At 56.0% G+C, this 19,915-nt stretch overlaps 2 protein-coding genes across 3 annotated transcripts; one reads left to right on the top strand and one right to left on the bottom strand.

The window, feature by feature from the left end:
- Positions 1 to 1,434: 1,434 nt before the first annotated feature.
- On the top strand, positions 1,435 to 7,184 carry PLA2G3 (phospholipase A2 group III). The gene is made up of 7 exons (XM_032256931.1): positions 1,435 to 2,198; positions 3,230 to 3,362; positions 3,624 to 3,758; positions 4,024 to 4,307; positions 4,959 to 5,091; positions 5,199 to 5,318; positions 6,070 to 7,184. Exons 1-7 carry the CDS (start codon positions 1,685 to 1,687, stop codon positions 6,278 to 6,280), a joined length of 1,530 nt encoding a protein of 509 aa, XP_032112822.1. The 5' UTR covers positions 1,435 to 1,684; the 3' UTR covers positions 6,281 to 7,184.
- A 110-nt stretch (positions 7,185 to 7,294) lies between these two features.
- Positions 7,295 to 19,001, bottom strand: INPP5J (inositol polyphosphate-5-phosphatase J). Of its 2 annotated transcripts, none has more exons than XM_032256922.1 (13): positions 18,465 to 19,001; positions 15,610 to 16,778; positions 15,133 to 15,246; positions 14,900 to 15,008; positions 14,584 to 14,700; positions 14,090 to 14,265; positions 13,561 to 13,672; positions 13,299 to 13,408; positions 12,974 to 13,157; positions 8,739 to 8,876; positions 8,493 to 8,570; positions 8,263 to 8,367; positions 7,295 to 8,079 (listed from the first exon to the last, which is right to left on the bottom strand). In XM_032256922.1, exons 1-13 carry the CDS (start codon positions 18,567 to 18,569, stop codon positions 7,612 to 7,614), a joined length of 2,985 nt encoding a protein of 994 aa, XP_032112813.1. In that variant the 5' UTR covers positions 18,570 to 19,001; the 3' UTR covers positions 7,295 to 7,611. The 2 variants fall into 2 exon arrangements, with proteins under 2 accessions (XP_032112813.1, XP_032112814.1); XM_032256923.1 differs by having other exon boundaries at positions 16,717 to 16,778; positions 18,465 to 18,988.
- Positions 19,002 to 19,915: the final 914 nt, after the last annotated feature.

Genomic DNA, 19,915 nt, shown 5'->3' with positions numbered 1-19,915 from the left:
AGTTAAGACTTCCAAGCCTAGGGTCAATGCGGAAACCCAAGCTGGATCTGTCTGACCTCAAAAGCTGGGCTCCTGGTATGATACCTCCCAGCCTCCCCAGGTGATGGGCAGGGAAGGCCTCGGTAACACAGAAAATGGGGCAGAGGTGGGTGGCACTTTCTATGATGGGAGAAAGTCCCAGCATGATGGGACTCACCTTTGTTCAGCAGTGTCCTTGCCCTTGGGAACCCCAAGTCTCTCTACCTCCTCTGCCACCACTCGCTCTACTCCAAACCCCCTTTCTCAACCTCTGGGGAGAAGTGGCTTGGCTCCCACCCTCTTTCCCTTCTCTTCATTCTTCCCAGCTATGACCCTTTGAGCCACAGGCCCAGGCTGGTTCTGAAGCTACAGAGATGGACCTGCCCACGCTGCAGCTCCCTTCCCCCTTTGCCACACAGTGAGCTTCCCCTCCCCAGCTCTGTCCCTGGCTTTGCCTCATTGGGGCTCATCCCCCTGGAAGAGACTCAGACAGAGCCCGGGGCAGGGGGAGGCTGGAGAAGCAGCAGGCTGGTGGACAGATGGATGACAGACAAGTCACTGTCCTGGCCAGCCGTGATCCCAGCCAGACCTCCCAAGAGCTGTACTCCCAGCCTCTAAGCCCTCCCCAGCTGGAGCCTGTCACCTGAGGTTTTTCCACCCTCACTGAGCCTCAGTTTCTTCATCTGCACAATGGGTATAAGCACCCTGGCCTTACTAGATGGTTGGAAGCTGGACTTTGGGACCCAGGAATATAGCCCTGGGTATAGTCCCTTCCTGATGGAGAACTTCCTGCCGCATGGGGCACATATGATGCCTGCTGTGCCCCCCAGGTGTCCGGGGATGGAGGCGGCCACAGGCATAGACCCTGGGCCACTCTCTGCTACTCTGGGGACCACAGTTCCTTCAAATCCAGAGCATCGGTCTGCTCCTGCTACGTCTCCTCCAGTTATCAGACCAGGAGCGTTGCTTTTAGGCCAGGCTCCTGCTTGAAGTCCTGGGAAGTGGGGAGCCCTGGAGCCCTGTCCCCTGAGCATGCCAAGAGCCTTTCTAAGAACCAGGACTTGGCCAGGGAGCCCCCAGGTGGCATTCCCTTTCCCAGAAGCCTTGGGAGCTCCCAGGCTGGTGGCTTCAGAGCCCCAGCCCTGCTCTCACTTCCTTCACTCAGCCCTGGCAGAGGTCCATGGCCCCCTGCCAGCCTGATGGAGGTGGGTGCCACCACTGTGGTAAGGGTGACAAAGGTGGGATCTAGGGCACTCCCCAAAGCTCCTGAACCCTCTTCCTTTCCTTTGAGGAGATGCGAAAGCCCCTGCCTGGTCCCCGCCCCACACACAGCCTAAGGCTTTGGCTCCCACAGTCCCCGTCCAGGCAGGGCTGGCAGCAGGTGACTGGAGCTGAGAAGGGCAGGGAGAGTGGGGGCGTGGGCCCTGGGGAAGTGCACTCCTCAGCCAATCAGCACCCTGCCCAGCCGGTGGATTCGGTTACAAGCCCAAGATCACCCCATACTCCAGCCTCTTTCCTCCTCCTCCTGCAGCTCCATTCATTGGTCCTGCCACTGCACCAGGCCTGCTGGACTCTGCTTCCGTTCAATTGCTCAGCTGCCGCCTCGTGGGGCCACCAAGGGCAGGCATCCCAGGGTCTTTGTCTTACTGGGCTGGGCCAGAGCAGAATGGGGGTTCTGGCAGTGCTGTTCAAGATACTGGGCTTCCTGGGGGTGGCCCTGGGGGGCTCCCCTGCCCTCTGTTGGCACAGCACCTCCTGCCACTTGGCCAAGCCCATCCCTGGCAACACCCTGGGGTCCCTGAGCTTCCTGGCCAAGGATGCCCAGAGACTGGTCCTGATCCATGCCCTCTGGGATGCGCATAGGAGGCTGCAGACATGCAGCTGGGAGGATGAGCCGGAGCTCACTGCAGCCTACAGTGCCCTTTGTGCTCACCAGACTGCACGGGGCTCCTTCACCCACACCCCTGGACCCGAGCTACAGAGAGCACTGGCCACTCTTCAGAGTCAGTGGGAGACATGCCAAGGGCCTGAGGAGAGTCCAGCAGGGGCCAGGAAGAAGCGAGCAGCTGGGCAGAACGCAGTGCCTGGTGGAGGGCACCAGAGAGAGAAGAGAGGGTGGACCATGCCTGGCACGCTGTGGTGTGGACTCGGAGACTCTGCTGGGAACTCCTCGGAGCTGGGTGAGCCATAAGGGGTGTGTGGGTTTGGGGATCTGGTCGGGGAAGCAAGGTTTCTTCAGCTCTAGTCCTTACTCTCCTAGGCTGTGTGTCCTTGGGAGAGTGACTTGACCACGGTGAGCCTCAATTTCCTTATCTGTAAAGTGGGAGTAACCATGAATCTCATCATAGGGTGCTTAAATGAGGTCGTGGTTGGGGAAGGTCTTATTCAAACCTGGGAGTCCTCATTAAATACTATCTGAGGGAGTCAGCAGGCTGCCAGGGGTGGGGGGCGATCCAGGTTCAACTGAACCAAAAAGCCATTACCCAGGAAGAGGCTTTATGGGCACGAGGTGCCCAGCAAAATGGACCCTGAGACCAAAGGCTTGGGTTCAAATCCCACCTCAGCACATACAAGCTGAGCAAGTCACTTCCCCTCTTTGAACCTATTTCCTGACCTGTAAGATGAAGGTGATACCTCCCTTTCAGGGCTGGCTGTGAGCCTGGATGTGGGAAGTGCCAGGCATGCGGGAAATGCTTAGTAAAGAGTGCTCTTGCTTACATGGTAATAAACATAGATGAATTTCTTGCACTCTCAGTACAGCTGTCTGTGCATTTGTGTGCAGGGTTGGGGGAGGACTTGGCACCTGACTCAGGGCAGGTTGGCATCCTGTGGCAAAACCTCCTTGTGCCAGTGAGAAAGGTTGCACACTGCCTGTTTGCCATTCCATTCATGTTTTTGACGTTTTACTTGGGGCATGGGCTTGGGAACTCTGGAGGCAGAGTCCATTTCCCCCGAGGAAGACCTTTCCATGCATTTATGGGTGGGCTGCCTGGCATCTAGAGTTGCCCAACAAGGGCTGCAGTTCTGGTTCTCTTTTCCAGCTTTGAAACTCTGACAGTCCCACAGAAGGGCGAGTGACTGGTCTGAGGACCCCCATGGCGTTTGTGTCAGGGCTGGGGTGAGGTCTCTGCCCTCTTGCTCCTGGGGCGGGCATAGCTGGTGTGTGATGCCTAGGACCCTGCTGAGCTGGTGTCCCCTCCCCTCCCTGCAGGGGTCTTCCAGGGACCTGACCTCTGTTGCCGGGAACACGACCGCTGCCCACAGAACATCTCACCCTTGCAGTACAACTATGGCATCCGAAACTACCGATTCCACACCATCTCCCATTGTGACTGTGACACCAGGTTGGTGGCAGGCAGCGAGGCCCCAGAGCTAAGGGTCAGGGCGCTGTTACCCAGTTACCGGGGAACTAGACTTTGGGACTGCAGAGGATCCTCAAGCTCAGCCAGCTTGGACCCCACAGTGCAGGTAGGAAAGCTGAGGCCAGAGAGAAGGGATGCTTGGACCCCAAACCACCAGCTGGGTAGTGGCTGGGTGGGCTGGGGGAAGAGCCAGACAGCCCTCCATGCCCCAGAGTCCTGTCCTGAGTGTCTGCTCTGGGGCAGGTTTCAGCAATGCCTGCAGAACCAGCGCGACTCCATCTCGGACATCGTGGGCGTGGCCTTCTTCAACGTGTTGGAGATTCCCTGCTTTGTGCTGGAGGAGCAGGAGGCGTGTTTGGCGTGGTACTGGTGGGGCGGGTATGTGGCCATCCCCTCGAGTCCCTTTCCAGATAGAGAGGGAGCCAGGGTCCAAGCCTGGTGAGAGAGGCCTATCTGTCTGTCTTCTAGGGGATGATGTTCCATCTTGCATGTCCTCGGAATGTAGACCCTCCTTGGGTATCCCCCATGACCCAGTGGGATGGGAGATGGGACTGGCAGAGCATTGATCTCCGTGGAGATGACCCTGGGGGCTTCTGGGAGGGGGAATTCTTAGTCCCTAATTGCACCAACTGCCACCCCCCAGGTGTAGGAAGTATGGCATGGTGCCCCTCGCTCGCCTCCAGCCCAGGACCCTCTACAATGCCTCCTGGAGCTCCCGGACCACCTCCCCAACTCCCAGCCCCCAGAGCCCAGCCCCTCCCAAGCCTCAACAGAAGCAGCGCCTTTGGAAATGGCCACCACAGCAGAAAGGGTCGAAGCACCCCAGCAAAGCCAACACAACAGCCCTCCAGGACCCTGTGGTCTCCCCTGGAGTTGATGTAGCCCTCACAGGCCTCCAGGGCTCACAGGGTGGCCTAAAATCTCAGGGTGAGCTCAGAACTGAATCCTGGGGGTTCCTGGCATAAGGGGCTGTCCCTGCCTCTGTTTGGGGGTGGCCATGTGTTGCCTCCTGGGATCTCCCAACCTCTCCTATCAAATCACACTGCAGCATGGGATTTTCATAATCCATGAATTTGACCACATCTTGCTTGCCCCACTGTGCACCCACCACCACGCCTCTTTATCTTGGCCAGTGATGTCCCAACACTCACAGGCCCTCAAGCCTTGGCCCCGCAGACCCTATCTACCCCCGGTCAAAACTCTAGTTTCGCAAATTTCACTTGGTTCCTCAAAAGCAGCAGGCTCTCTCCTACCACGAGGCCTTTGCACTTGCTGTTCCTCCTCTCCTCCTCTTCTCTCCCAGCCACAGTTTAGCAGCCTCTGCCTCCTGGAAGCCCTTCTTGGCTACTGTCAGTCTCTGGGCATCCCCCATGCAGCACTGCTGTGTTTAGGGGGCTGGGGGTAGGGAGGCACTCCCATAAGGGCAGCACACTGAGAGCACAAAGACCCCAGCATGAAATGGAGGGAGACTGTGTGTGTGACCGAGCACATGTGCTGGTGTTTCTCCTGGATGGCACAGGCATTGGTGGGGCCTCCCTGGTGGACTGGGTTCCCATCAATACCACACCCACCCCTCAGGTGCCCACCGTGTCTGCCGCAGCTTCCGCCGCCACCTGGACCAGTGTGAGCACCAGATTGGGCCCCAGGAAACCAAGTTCCAGCTGCTCAACAGTGCCCATAAGCCCCTCTTCCACTGCAACTGCACACGCCGGTGAGGCCCCTTAGAACCCTTAGGGGTGGACTGCCAGCTGCCGGGCATGGGAAGGGGCCCCTTGCTGGTGAGGCCTTACCCCTGTCTGAACCTGCCTCTATTCTCAGTCTGGCACGCTTCCTGAGGCTCCACAGCCCACCTGAGGTCACCAATATGCTTTGGGAACTGCTGGGCATGACCTCCTGCTTCAAGCTGGCCCCTCCACTGGACTGTGTGGAACGCAAAGAGTAAGTGACGTCAGAGTCAGGAGGAATGGTGGGCTTTTCTCAAGGGGTGGGTTGCCTATACCCACTTTGAGTATCTGAGCAAAGGAGGAAGGGGAAAGGATTGGGGGACCTCTGTGCTCCCATCCATAGCCTTGTGCCTCTACCCCTGGCTGCCCCAGGTCCAGCTCTGCAGTTGGCCTCTGTGGGCTGCATCTTGATTGTGTCATTTGATTCCCACCCGTCTTTGGCAATTTCCAGGCTTCCATGTCTTTGTCTGTAAAATTGTTGTGGGAGCCAAGGAAATGGCACAAAGCACCTAGGTCATGCCCTGCCTGCCTGGCACACAGCAAAATGTGTGTTTAACTCTTACTCCTAATCCACAATCTCATTTGGTCTTGAACTCCTGGACTCAAGTGATCCTCCCCCCTCGGCCTCCTGAAGTGTTGGGATTACAGGTGTGAGCCACTGTGCCCTGCTTTCATTTGGATTCTGATTCTCAAAGCCAGCTCCTTCTTAACTCTCCCATTTCATAGAGGAGGAAACTGAGGCTTCTGGCTTGGGTTTCCATAGCCAGCTAGTGGCAGAACCCAGGCCTCCAGGTACCAGCCCATGTTGATGACACCCTTTCTCGGTGAAACCCACTCCTCTCTGCCTTGCTGGTGACTCTGGCCCCAGCCCTCCCTCTCTCTCTGGGCCTCAGCCCCGCTGTCTGCAGCGTAGGGTGGGATCCTTGTCAGCCCTGATCGTCTGCCCCATTCTACTCTCTTTACAGCTGTTTCAGAGACCCTAGGGCCATCGAGGTGTCAGCCCGGCACTTGCGGAGGCTTCAGCAGAGGCGACGCCAGCACCAGGATAAAAGCAGGGACGAGATGCAGGCATGGCCTTCAGAGCCCTGGAGACGCCCCGTGTCATTCCACAACCAATGCCTGCAGCTAACCCAGGCAGCCAGGAGAGCCGACAGGCAGAAATCCTGGAGCCAGTGAACTCAGTTTCAGCGTTCCTGGGCACCATCCTGGACCTTGCCCGCGGCTTTGCCAGACCCTAGGAATCTTGGCCTCCTCTCCATAGGTTAGACTGAAGCATGGTAGAGGCTCCTGTGGACAATCAGGAGGCTGAATGGGGGCGGATCTCAAGACCCAAACGCTGGACCATGTCTCTTGCTGTGCTGGGTGACCTTGAGCTGAGACACAACTCTTCTGTGCCTGGACGTGGTGTTCAGGAAGCTCATTCTGATGCCCTGGGCTTTGGCCTTGACAGTGAGCATCACATACAGATGGGAATGAGGAAAGGGTAACTTATTGCAGCAGCCCCAGGCAGTACCAGGAGGAGGTACATATGCGTCCATGTTGCAAAAATAATACATGCCTCAAAAAGCTGTCTAGGGGAGCCCCAGTGCCTGGCTGCTGTGGCCTGGGGTAGCAGGTGGGAAGTTAGGGATGTCACACAAATGTCTGTGTCTGAATCCAGGATTGGGGTGGGTGTTGGAGAGGGCTTCTCCTCCCAGGAGAGCCCCTTCTTTTAAGCTGATGTGCCCTTCCTGGCCCAACCCTGAACCTAAATTCAGATCTCCTCCGTGCCTTGGTACAAGGGACCTCCCTCTTGCACTCTAAGCCTTAGTTTCCGCCTCTGAGAAAAGGGGGTCTCTAAATAGGAGCTACCTCATAGGTTTGTTGAGGATTAAGTGAACCAATACATATATAGCACTTAGCACTTAGTACATATTCCCTCCCCACAACAACTAGCTGAACTGTGGTTTGGTGTCTGATCTTGAGAGGTTGATGAGGCCTCTTAAAGGCCTCAGTTTGCTCACTTGTGAAATGGGTCTAAGAATACCACTGAACCCACAGGATTGTGGTGCAGACTAAAGGAGATGGCATGTATAATGTATTCAGCTGGTGCCTGGTAAATGTCAGTTCTGTCATTCCCTTACCTCTTTTAGTCCCTGCCTCTGACTACCCCCATCCTAAGACTGCTAACAAGTAGAAAAGAGCCAGGAGTGAGGCTGGAGAATTTAATTCCTAACGGATCACCTCCAGGATTGGGACATCTGCCAGAGTTCCACCATCATCCCAGATGGGGTCTTGGGCGGGGCTTTGCTAATTGTCACAGTTGAGGTGCCAGGACTGAGTTCTGGGGGATCCCAGCTGTCCACCCCTGGCCAGGACAGAGTGGCAGGTGCAGATACAGCTGGAGCAGCAGCAGGAGAGAGGCAGGTGGGTTTGCAAAAGATTGAGGCAGAATGGTGGTCACCTTGGCCCATCTGCCTACCCAATCCTCAGGGCCCCAGGCCCCCTTCCTCCAGCCCCTGATGGCCCTAGGGACTGGGAGATAGGCTGTTGGGGACCGAGGCCTCCCGATCAGGTCCCCAGGAACCGCCACCGCCAGGGTCTACAGTCTCTAGGCGAAAGGCGGGCAGCAGGCCCAGGCTTCGAGGCACAGCTGGTGGGAAGGCCCAGGGGCCAGGCAACCCAGCGGGCCCTTCTTCACTACTGCCCCGGCTACTGCCATCACTGCTCCTGTCAGGAGCCACCCGGGACAGGCAGCGGCTCCGGGGTGAGGGGCTCCGGCTGGCACCACGGCGTTCACGCGATGAGGGCCGTAGGGCAAGACCAGGGAACCTGGCCAGTCCCGGGCTGCGGCTGCGGTGTCGCTTGGACTTGCCAGGACTGGGGCTGCGGGACTTGGGTGCGAGAAGCTCCAGTGTGCTGTCATCCTCTCCCTCTGAGCTGGTGCCTGAGCTGTCTGTGCTGCTGCTGGCCGACTCTGAGGTAGGCAGCGAAATCTGAAGAAAATGCTGGTCACTGGGGCGCCCTGCTCTCCAACCTGACCTCCCAAGGTCTGCCTCTCTCGCTGGCAGATCTTGGGAGGTCAGGTTATTTGTCTGAGCTCAAGGAGCAGAATGTAGGGGCTGTGGCATTTGAAAAAAGTCTTGAGTCACCCCTAGCCCAGCACTCTGGCCACTTACCTGGAAGGGCTCAGTGACGCCGATAAGGATGCTGAGGTTGTGGCTGTAGTAGCCCAGGATGAAGTCTCCATGGCCCCTGGGCAGTGACTCCTCACTGAATGTTACCTGGTGGGCCCAGGGGTACAGGCCCAAGTTGGGATCAGGAAGGCCACCTGAGAGCCCCCAAGCTGAGTCCTGAGTTCCCAAGGGCAACAAGGACTTCCCCGGCCTTTCCCACTCTTTTTAAGTACCTGGTAGGTATTCCCGTCCACATCTTCATGTTTGGCCCACACATAAGCCACATAGTCCTTGCAATGGCGGAAACCCACCTGGGGGATCAGTGTTGTAGAATCAGTGTTGTGATCCTCTAATGTCTGAGGCAGCAGTCTCCCAATGTGGCATCAAAATCTGGACAAGCCATAACCCCACCATGCTGTCCAGCTGCTCCTCCAATCCCCTTTCTTCCCTGAGCCGCTGACTCCCACTGCCCCTCTCACCCGGTACAAGCCGATCCAGTCCCAGGAGCTGCGTGCGAACACTGTTTCCATGCGGTACCTCACCACCGCCTGCTCGGGCCGCACCCACTCATCTGCCACCTCCAGCCGCACCAGTGGCATGTCGTCCCTGAAGGCAAACTGTCCAGGCAAGGCAGGGGTAGGGGGCCACATCAGGGGATACCTTCTAGTATCCCACACACTTAGGGCTCTTGGGCCTTAGCACAAATTTCCTGAGACAAAGGGCCTTTGAGGTCACTTTACAGACTGGGAAATTGAGGCAGAACAGGTCTAGTATAAATACCAAGCCCTGTGCGGCCTCCCAATCCAGGGCTCCTTCTGCCCACAGCCTCGTTAGGGAGTGAGTGAGACCATAGCTTTGAAGTTAGCAGACCCTGGGTTTGGCTCTGGCTCTGCCATTGACAGGCTGGGTGAGTTCCTCAGCCTCTCTGAATGCCAGGGCCCTCATCTGTAAACTCAGAGACTCTTTTTTTTTGAGATGGAATCTTGCCCTATCACCCAGGCTGGAGTGCAGTGGTGTAATCTCAGCTCACTGCAACCTCCGCCACCATGCCTGGCTAATTTTTATATATTTAGTAGAGGTGGGGTTTCACCATGTTGGCCAGGCTGTTCTTGAACTCCTGACCTCAAATGATCTACCCACCTCAGCCTCCCAAAGTGCTGGTATTACAGGCATGAGCCACCATGCCTGGCCAAACTCAGGGACTCTTATTTCACTCTTGGAGTTATTCAGCAGATTCAGTGAGATACCATTTGTAAAGCATCCCATAAATACCCCAGTATACCAGTAAGTACTCAATAAATGATTTGTCTCTATGCTAGCAAGGAAGACCAATAAAGTCCTATGATGTACTGGGTATTCTGGGGTAAGCTGAATATTCCCGAGCAGGCAAGAAGAGCTCTGGGTGGGAGGATGGAGACCTCAGTCCATTTCCAGGCTCTACCACTAACTCGCCATGTGACCTTGGGCCAGGCTCCAACCATCCCAAGATTCAGTTTCTCCAACTGAGTCTAAGTACTAAGTGGCTACTATTACCTTGTCATCAGTCCATGAAGGAAAGTTATAACCATGTGTATCCTTTCCCCAAGGTCAACCCAGACCAACCAGGGGTGCCACCTGAATGGGTGGAGCTGCTGAGGTGGCAGGCTGCCAGTATACTGGCCCAGCTCTGTCCTTCAGGGAAGGGCTCAGGTGGTGCCAATCCCAGATCTTTGTCTCTTCCCCTGTTTACCTAGTTTCAGGTTTCCCTCCCTCAGCTTCTGAGCCGAGCTGTTCCAGAAGTAGCTGGCACATTCTTTCCCTGTTCCTGAGTTCCTAAAAACAGGGGCTGGCAAGGGTAGACCTTTGAAAATGCCCTCCAAGGCCTTGTGGTGTCAAAACCCCTACTGAGCCCTATTCTGATTGCATTGCCTTGGGTAAGAAATTTAAGTTCTCTGAGTCTCAATTTCCCTCACAGTAAAACAAGGAGGAAAGTTGGGACATCTCAGAGTCTGCTGAGGCATTCAAAGGGATGACATATGTAAAGTGTGCTACATGGGGCCTGGCATGTAGTAGATATTCAATGGGAATTTTTTTTTTTTTTTTTTGAGATGGAGTCTTGCTCTGTAGCCCAGACTGAAGTACAGTGGCACGATCTTGGCTCACTGCACTCTGCCTCCTGGGTTCAAGCAATTCCCCTGCCTCAGCCTCCTGAGTAGCTAGAACTACAGGTGCATGCCACCACGCCCGGCTAATTTTTGTATTTTTACTAGAGACGGGGTTTCACTGTGTTGGCCAGGCTGGTCTCAAACTTCTGACCTTGTGATCCGCCCACCTCAGCCTCCCAGAGTGCTGGGATTACAGGCCTGAGCCACTGTGCCTGGCTGGGAAATGTTTTTAAAGGGACAAAGTCCTGGAGGAGGCAGGAAGGACAAGGTGGGATATCAAAAGGAGTGTTTTTCCAGGTGAGGTTCCTGATTGCAGGTTAAATCTTCATGCCCAACCCTTTTGCCAGAGGTCATGGCAGGCCAAGCATGGGCATATTTCCATTCCCAGCTAAAGACATTGACCAATGTCCCAGTGACTGGCCACGTGACAGAGTTACCAGGAAAAAACATTTTCTGGCCTCTATTGGGCTCCCTCTTATCAGATCAAGAGAATTGAAGAGCCCAGAGTTGGGGTTAAGGGCTGAAAAGATGGGATCTACCCTGCTCTGCCACTGCAGAACCTGTGTATGGTTTGGGGCATGTGCCTACCCCACGAGGAGCCTCCGATCTCACCAGAGAAAAACAGGGAGTGGACTGCATGGTCTCACAGGCCTGGTTCTGACATTCCAGGATTTCCCCTTTTGATGTTGGCAACCAGAAACCTCAATCCTAAATACAATACTAAATTATAGTAACTACTTAAGAGTTCAGCTTTGTATTTTTTATATCTTTGCTCTCCCTCCCCATCACTACACACTCTCATAATGCTTGGCATATGGTAAGACCGTAAGTACTCGGTAAATAACGAATGAATGAATATGAATGAATGTTACGTGGAGTTTGATTTTGCTGGTCTTATTATATATGTGAATTTCTTTTTTATTTTTAAGATACTAGTAGTGAAAAAGATGATGTATATTGTGAATTTTTTTCTTTTTTTGAGATGAGGTCTTGCTCTGTTGCCTAAGCTGGAGTGCAGTGGTATGATCACGGCTCATAGCAGCCTAGATTTTCCAGGCTCCAGTGATCTTCCCACTTCAGTCTCATAAAGAGCTAGGAATACAGGTGTGTACCACCTAGCTAAATTTTATTTGTATTTGTATTTTTTCCCGGAGACACAGTCTTGCTTATGTCACTCAGGCTGGAGTGCAGTGGCCCGATCTTGCTCACTGCAACCTCCACCTCCCAGGTTCAAGTGATTCTCTTGCCTCAGCCTCCTGAGCAGCTGGGATTATAGGCATGTACCACCATGCAGAGCTAATTTTTGTATTTTTAGTAAAGACAGAGTTTCCCTATGTTGTCCAGGCTGGTCTCAAACTCCTGACCTCATGGGATCCACCAGCCTCGGTCTCCCAAAGTGCTGGGATTACAGGTGTCAGCCATCACTCCCAGCCTTTTAAAATTTTTTTAGTGATGAGGTCTCACTATGTTGCCCAGGCTGCTCTTGAACGCCTGAGCTCAAGCGATCCTTCCATCTCAGCCTCTCAAAGTGTTGAGATTACAGGCATGAGCCACTGTACCAGCCTATAAGGGAATTTTAACATAAATTACCCTAAATCTTTCTCAAAAGATGGGAGTTAGAGATTAGTAGAAAAGGCATGGGCTCCAGGGCTGGGCATGGTGGCTCATGCCTGTAATCCCAGAACTTTGGGAGGCCAGGGTGGGCGGATCACCTGAGGTCAGGAGTTTGAGACCAGCCTGGCCAACATGGTGAAACCCCATCTCTACTAAATACAAAAATTAGCCAGGCTCGGTGGTGGGCACCTGTAATCCCAGTTACTCGGGAGGCTTTGGCAGGAGAATTACTTGAAAGCAGGAGGTGGAGGTTGCAATGGCCGAGATCGCGCCATGCACTCCAGTCTAGGCGACAGAGTGGGACTCCAACTCAAAACAACAACAACAGAAAAACAACACCAAGGGCTGGGTGCAGTGGTTCAGCCTGTAATCCCAGCACTTTGGGAGGTGAGGCGGGCGGATCACCCGAGGTCAGGAGTTTGAGACCAGCCTGGCCAACATGGTGAAACCCCATCTCTACTAAAATACGAAAATTAGTTGGGCATGATGGCAGGTGCCTGTAATCCCAGTTACTCGGGAGGCTGAGATGGGAGAATTGCTTGAACCCTGGAGACAGTAGTTGCAGTGAGCTGACATCGAGCTACTGCACGGGTGGCTGAACAAGACTGTATCTCAAAAAGAAAAGAAAAGAAAAGAAAAGAAAAGAAAGAAAGAAAGAAAGAAAGAAAGAAAGAAAGAAAAGTAAAGGCATGGGCTCTGAAATCAGACTGGCTTGGGTTCAAATCCTAACTGTTCCTCTTCATAGCTGTGTGAACCTGGGCAGGTGATGCCATGTGTCTGCGCCTCAGCTTCCTTATCTGAAAATGGAGATCACAACTCCATTCCCCCTCTGTTACAACAAAGGGATGCTGCTGAGGGCAGGTACAAGGGGTTGTACAAAGGGTAATGGAGGCAGGCAGTGGTATACGGAGTTGGGTCTGGGGATATTACGCAGGGAGGATGAGGCCAGAACTCACCTGCAGGACAAACTGGGCAGCAACAGGCTTGTGGTCACTGACTGTGTATTCCATGTGGCTGCGGTAGCTGTGCTGGGTCACCTGGAGTCGGTGGCTCTCCCGTCCGGAGGGGCTGGGACCCCCACCTGGAGGCTTGACCTTCCACAGGATACGGTCTGTCCACGCTGGCTTCCGTTTCTTGGCGCTGCAGTCAGCAGGGGTACCCCAAGTTTCAGGAGCTGGGGATCAAGGTGCAACCCTCTGCCTTGCCTCCTGCCCCTCTTCCCAAAGTCTTCTGGAGAAGAGCTCAGCCCACTTCACCATCCCATCCTCAGACTGAGCTCACCTGGTATCATATTTGTTGGTACCCACATCAAACTTGAAGGTGGGAGCAAAGTTGAGGGGCCCCTCCTGAAAGCCCTTCAGAATGGGCCAGGTGCTCTTGGCCATGTTGAGCTGTGGGGGGTCCAGGAGGGCAGAATTGGACTACAGCTTGGGCTCTGCCACGCCCAGAGAGGGGGTGGGGCAGGTGAGGACAGGTACGGTAGTCTAAGGTACAGGCGTGTCCTGGGACATGCTCTGTGTGCTTCTAGGGCCAAGGACCCCACCTGGTCCTTCTCCCAGAGCTGATGGAGCTGGTCAGTGTCGATGGCAAACTTGACAAAGTGCAGGTCGTAGCTCTCAATGCGGAAGTTCAGGTCCCCGAACCAGAACACGAGGCTGTTTGGGGTGGAGGATGGGGGGATGTGGGGGCGGCGGTGAGTGTCGACGGGTCCATGGGGGTAAGAGCTCAGCCCAGATCCTTCCAGGCCCCATCCAACCCGAGGGGATGTGGTGAGTGGGTGAGTGGTGCCAGAGCCTCCAGCCCGCCAAAGAGCAGATAGGGAGCAGGGCAAGTGGTCTACAGGAAATTAGATTCTGACCTTCAGCAAGGCCCTGCCCCTCAGCAAAGTTCCGTCCTACAGGCTCCTCCCCTCTCCATCCAACTGTTCTCTGCTTTCGGGTTCTTACTAGTAGTTTGGGTGGTCACTTACCCCCATAGGCCCCGCCTCTCTGCATAAGCCCCACCCAAGCTGGTAGAAAAACCCCCATCACTAGCCCCACCCAAATTCCATTTGGCCCCACCCCAGCCCATACTCATGATCGAGGATGCCCTGTGCGCCGGGGCCTTGGAACTGCTGGAGGCTGAGGATGGTCTGGAAGTTGTCCTTGCGCTGCTCCGCCTTGTCCATATGTGCGGGCAAGTGGCAGTTCAGGAAGCAGAGCATGTGCCCGAAGGCCGCCAGGCGCACGCTTACGCCACCCTTGTTACCCTAGGGAGGCAAGTTGGGAGGCTTATGGGCGGGGCTTAGGCCCAGAGGTGAGGCATTGGGGCGGGGGTTAGAGAGGAGATGCGGGTGGAAGGTGGGTGGGTCCTAGGGAAATGAGGAACAACAATGGGACACAGAAATGGGAGAGAAAAGGGCACTACGGAGGAATAGGGTGTGGTACTGGGCAGTGCATGGGGAGGGGTGGGCCTCAGGGTAAAGGGTGGAGAATGGGAAGGGGACCTTGCGGGTGCGTTGGGCCCCGGGACTAATCTAGGACGCCCTACGTGTCCCATTCCCTTCTGGGTCCGCTCGCAGGCTCACCCAGTAGCCGCCCAGGCCAGTGCGTGTGCAGTCGGTCTGCACATCTCGCAGGAAGGGCAGGTGGTAGTACTTGGCGAACAGCAGCAGGATGACACCCTGCATCCTCACTGAACTCACCTGCGGTGGGAGGCCACGTGGCTGGGGGACAGAACACGACTCCTCCACCCTCGCACCCACCTTCAGGTCTGCTCCTCCACCCACCCATGTCATGGACCCGGCCACAGAGGCCCAGCGGGCCCCACAGTGAGGCAGGGTACAGCTGGAGCCAGGAATTCAGCAGGGTCTCTGGCCGTCTAGTGGGTGAGGGGGGCGTTACCAGCACGAAGTTGAAGGGCCCAAGCGCATCCATGAACAGCTCACTCCACTGGTCGGTGAAGAGAGCATCCTTGAGTCGCTTATTGATCATGGAGTTCACTTCCTGCAACCTGAGGGGTGGGAATGGGGGGTGGCCATCAGATTGGAGAGGCACCCTAGAAGCCCCTGCCATGGGTAGAGGGCCCGGAAGGCCTGAGGGTCTCAGGAGGGGGTCCACACGCTCTGCCACCTCACCCTATGGCGATCATGTCTGCGCCGTTACTGTCGTCACCACCACCCAGGTGGAGGAGGGATGTGACATCGTCTGGGGGCATGGCGGTGCCCACGTTCCATGTGACCACCGTGATCCTGCGGGCAGGGGCATATGAGGGCTTAGTCCTGGCACCACTCCCTCACCCTCAAGCTTCCTTTCACAGGACTCCCTGGGAACTAAACGGAGGCAGGTGTGGGCGAAAGCCCTAAGAAGGACCCACAGGAGGCCCGCATCTTGTCCCCCTGCCACACTCTCCCTGGGGAGATCAACTGAGATGGGGCAAGTTCCTCAGGAGGGGTTACTGTCTTCCGAGGGTCTCGGAGTAGGCCCAGCAACCCCCACCCCAAAGACTCTTCGTCAGAGAGGGAAACTGAGGTAGAGCAGGCCATCTACCCTGGAAGAATGTCTAACCTCAGAGCTAAGCCCCAGCCACCTTTCTTGGGAGAGGGCCCCCTCACCGGAAGCCGGGGTCGCTCTTGCAGGTAGGCTGAGCTGACCAAGGGGAGGAAGACGGGGTGGATATAGAAGGGGAGGTGGTGACTGGGGCTGAGGCTTCTTGGGCCTGAAGGTTGGGGCTCAGGCACCTGCCAGGCCCTGTACTCTGGGTGCCAAGCCTTGGGAGAGCCATCTCAGAGGCTGGGGGAACACAGGGAGAGCGGTTGGGGGAGCGGCTTGGGGAACGGCTGGGTGATCGGGGTGGCTTGGGCAGAGGTGGGGGCACAGTCTGGCCTGAGGAGGTCCCAGGCCGAAAGGTGGGGGACAGAAGTCCAGGGGAGCGGGTCCCAGGCTCTGGAGGACCCTGGCCCACATCCAAGGGCAAGGTCTGGGGTGGCCGTGACAAAACAGGACCCTCGGGGCTGCTGTGTAGGGCCTCAGGCCGGGCTCGGAAGGAAGGGGAGAGCCGAGGCTCTGGGGAGGTTTGGATGGAGGGTGGGGAGCCTGTAGGACCAGATGTCTGAGCTGGAGGCTGGAGATGCCCCTCAGAAGTGGGTAGAGGTCTAGGGGCTGGGGCATCCCTCTGTCTAGCTGATGTCTGTCCCACAGAGGCTGGGGCTGATGCCATGGAGGCTGGAGCCAGGGCCTGCTCCTGAGAGGGAGACAGAGCTGGACTGGGCACTGGGGAAGGGGTAGAGGTGAGTTCTGGGGGCTGCTCCTCAGAAACCAGGGCCAGGCTCAGGCCAGAGGCTGCCAGTGTTGGCTTGGGTCCCACGGAGGCAGGAGGCTCCTGCTTCTGGTCTCTGGAGGTTGGGGCCAGACTGGGCCCTAGGGTGGCTGGGGGAGATCTCGGCCCTGCTGAGGCAGACATCACCAGCTGCCCCAGGGACGTCGGAGCCAGGACTGAGCCTGTGGTCACTGGGGGAGGCTTTGGTCCAGCTGACGCAGACATCACCAGCTGGCCCACAGATGTTGGGGCCAGGCTGGAGCTGCGGTGGGCAGGAGCTGTTTTCTGCCCTCCAGGGGTACACAGTGGAGCCAGGATTGCTTGGGGAGATGCCAGAGCCAGCCTCGGTCCTTCTGAGGAAGCTGACGTAGCTGCTCGTGGCCCCACAGGTGCCAGGGCCAACCTTGGTTCCAAGGGTCTTAGTGCTGCGCTCTTCTTTGCTGGGAGCTGAAAATTTGAGTCCACCTTGTGGAGGACAAGTCAAAGGTTCAGAGTGACCCTAACCAGGACATTGCGCCCCAACTTTCATATAGACCCTGGCAGATTTTATCTAGCTAACATCTTTCCAAGGAAGTTCTTCCTACTATCTCACCTCCATCTATTCTGCTGCAGGTCAACTTCTGTCTTGGAGGAGATAGGACACAAAACCCTATCCCCTCCTTTAAATCTGAAACCTCTTTCACAGATGGGGAAACTGAGATCCTGACTCAAATGAGGCAGAGTGTGAACCTTAACCTGAGGACTTGCCTTGCCTTCCTGGCTGGCACCCACACCCTGCCTGTTCTGGGCAGCTTCCCTGGGCAACCCTCCCACTGCAGTCCCTGGAGCTCCCCCAGCCATGGTTACTGACCTGACATCCCAGGTCTGGGCACACTGGGTGCAGCCTGTTTCTTTTATTTTTTTATTGCCAAGATACAGACCTATGGGTATAGCCTGTTAAATACCTCTCCCTTCTGTCCTTCATGATGCCCAGGAACCCTCATGTCCTCACCACCCCCTAAACATCCCACACCCCTTGGTTACAGCCCTCTCTGTTCTCTCACCCATTCCCAGAGCTCCACGAAGCAGCCAGAGCTGGGGGCTGAGACTGGCTGTGTAGATTCAAAGCCCAGCTCTGTGTGACCTTAGGCAAGCACCTCTCTGCCCATGGCCTCAGTTTCTCTGTCTGTAAAATGAAGGGATGGGGTCTAGGGTCCCTGGCCACATTATGTTCTGGGGAATCTTTGTCTCACATCGGTTGCATTTATGAACCCAACATTTGCTAGAATTCCATCTAGCCAGCATTCAGAGCAAGTCCAGGATTTTAACTTGATCCTGATGTCACATCTCTCTGTGCCCAGGTTGTGCCCTCTTATATCCTCCACTTTCTCCCCTACCTGAAAGGACAGGCAAGGAAGTATCGCTTTTATGTCTGGCAGGTGGGTGGAGGGGAGTCACGGAGTCCTGCAGGGACCTCTCCTCCTTCCCCATCTATTCTCTCTTTCTGATGTCCCTTATCTCCAGAAGACAGGATAAAGTGTCCTTTGCCAAGGAGGGCAGAAGAAGGTCTACACTCGCCCCAGGGTTGCTCTGGGTCAGGTAACAGAGCCCAGGGAGCCCCTGCCCCCAGAGATACAGTTCTGTCTCTGTCCCATGTCCTTCTCGGTTCAGAGTACCTAAAACTCCATCTCCACCTCCCTTCTCAAACTCAGTTCTTTGAGGCTGCGTTTTAGGCACCCTCCTTGGCTCCAAGTGCCACACTGTGTGCCGGCTTCCCTGCAACCACCACACCGCCTCCAGCACTAACAACTTAGCCATCCCAGATGTCACAGTTTTAGTCTTCAGTGACAAGCCCCCTCATTTTGCATTGGTTCAGAGAGGAAAAGCAACTTGCCCAAGGTCACACAGCAAAGCCAGAGCACAGCTGGGTCCTCTGACACCCAGACCAGGGCTCTCCCGGGGGCTCCTGGAAATGGCTAACTTCATCTCTCTCCGGGCATCCTGTCAGTGCCCCTCAGCCCCCAGGGTGCTCTCTTCACCCAGCCCCTGCTCAGTAAGCAGAGGAAAGTACCAGCCCCTCAGTTAGGAGCACCAGGGTGCCTGCAGTGTATGTGGGGGGGTGTGGAACCAGAGATCAGGAAAGCGAGGGACGCTGAGTCTCAGGGGTCTTACCTTGGAGGGTGCCCCAGTTTGGGCAACACCCTGGGGCATGGGCAGGGGACCCAGGCCAGTCCGTGTCCCTGGCCTCCTGCTGCCCCTGCTGCTCTGGCCCTCCATGTCTGCAGCCCCGGCAGCCTGGGCTCCCTCGGGCTCCTGCTCCAGCTCCACTGCTCCCGGGAACCAGTGATGTCATCAGCCATTTCAACCTGCTGAGAATTTAAAGGCACAGGCTCCCACTTCCCAGCCTGGAGGAGGCCACAGCAAGGTGGCTACCCCGTGGGAATCCTTCAAGCTGGCTGCTGAGGCTGGAACTGCTAGCGGGCGGGGAGAGGAGAGTGTACCCATCTGCCTGACCCAGGTCCCAATTGGCAGCATGAAGGAGGCTGTCTGTCCACCCCCACGTTTCTGCCTTAGGCCTGGCCATCCCTTTGCTACCGGGTGGGGCAATAACACACCTGCCTTAAGGTAGGACAGGTGGTTCAGAGGTCAGCACCCTCTCCAGGGCCTCAGAGACAACTGAGTCCTTGCCCCGATCTTGTGACCTTCCTGACTCCCTGCCAGCTCAGAGCTTGCCCCGGCCCCCACCCTTGCCCCATTTTCAGGTCTTGGTGCCACCCCCACCACCCCCCCCAGGTTCTATCCTTCCCAACCCAGAACCAGACACTCAGGCTCCTGCCACTGCAGTCCTTTCCCATCTCGGGCCTTAGAACCAGCCCCTCCTCTTCTGCAGACACCTAGCTGCCCTCAGATGTCCCCACAGCCAGGCCTGACCCAGCCCCGCTTCTCTCAGCTTTCCCCTCTTCAGTATTCGCTGGGTGTGGTTTGGGTGGGGGACTTGCTCAAGGTCACCTGGTGAACCGAGGAGGTCTCCTGTGTTTCGGTGAGAAAACTTAGTGACCCAAGACTAGCACAAGCCCTTTGGGGTATCTAGGGGAAGGGAACTTAGGTGGAGAAGGGCCCAGCAGTAGGGTAACAGACTGGCAAGAGAGTTAAAAGCAGGCCTGAGAACTGCAGCCAGGACCCAGCCCAGGGCATGGTCCTCAACAGGTCTAAGGGAGTGTTTGTTGAATTAATAAATGAATGAGAAGAGTGAATGGGTGACGAGGGTCAGAATGGGTCAGGGATGGCTGTGGACTCTCTGTGTCTGATGGCTTAGAGGGCAGTGATCCCACCCACTTTAGGCAGAAAATGTTCAGAGTTCTGTGTGCAGAGCTGCCTGTTAACCAACATGGAGCATCTCCATGGGCCTGTGCAGTCTCCTACGTGAAGGCAGACGCCTCACTTTCCCCTCCTGAATGCACTTCCTACCTCTGCTTGACTGTCTGGAGTTCTAATCTGTATTTTCAGGCCAGCATCTCTGCTGGAATTTGCAGGGGCAGAGATTCAGGCCATATTAGGTGTTGGGGTAGAAAGGTCTTTGGACAGTGATGATGGAGATGGTGACAGTGGTGACGGGGAAGGTG

The sequence above is a fragment of the Sapajus apella genome, unplaced genomic scaffold, assembly GCF_009761245.1.
Source record: "Sapajus apella isolate SASKATOON/1434 unplaced genomic scaffold, GSC_monkey_1.0 scaffold95, whole genome shotgun sequence".
Classification (NCBI taxonomy): domain Eukaryota; kingdom Metazoa; phylum Chordata; class Mammalia; order Primates; family Cebidae; genus Sapajus; species Sapajus apella.
This window is presented reverse-complemented; position numbering and strand designations above follow the sequence as displayed.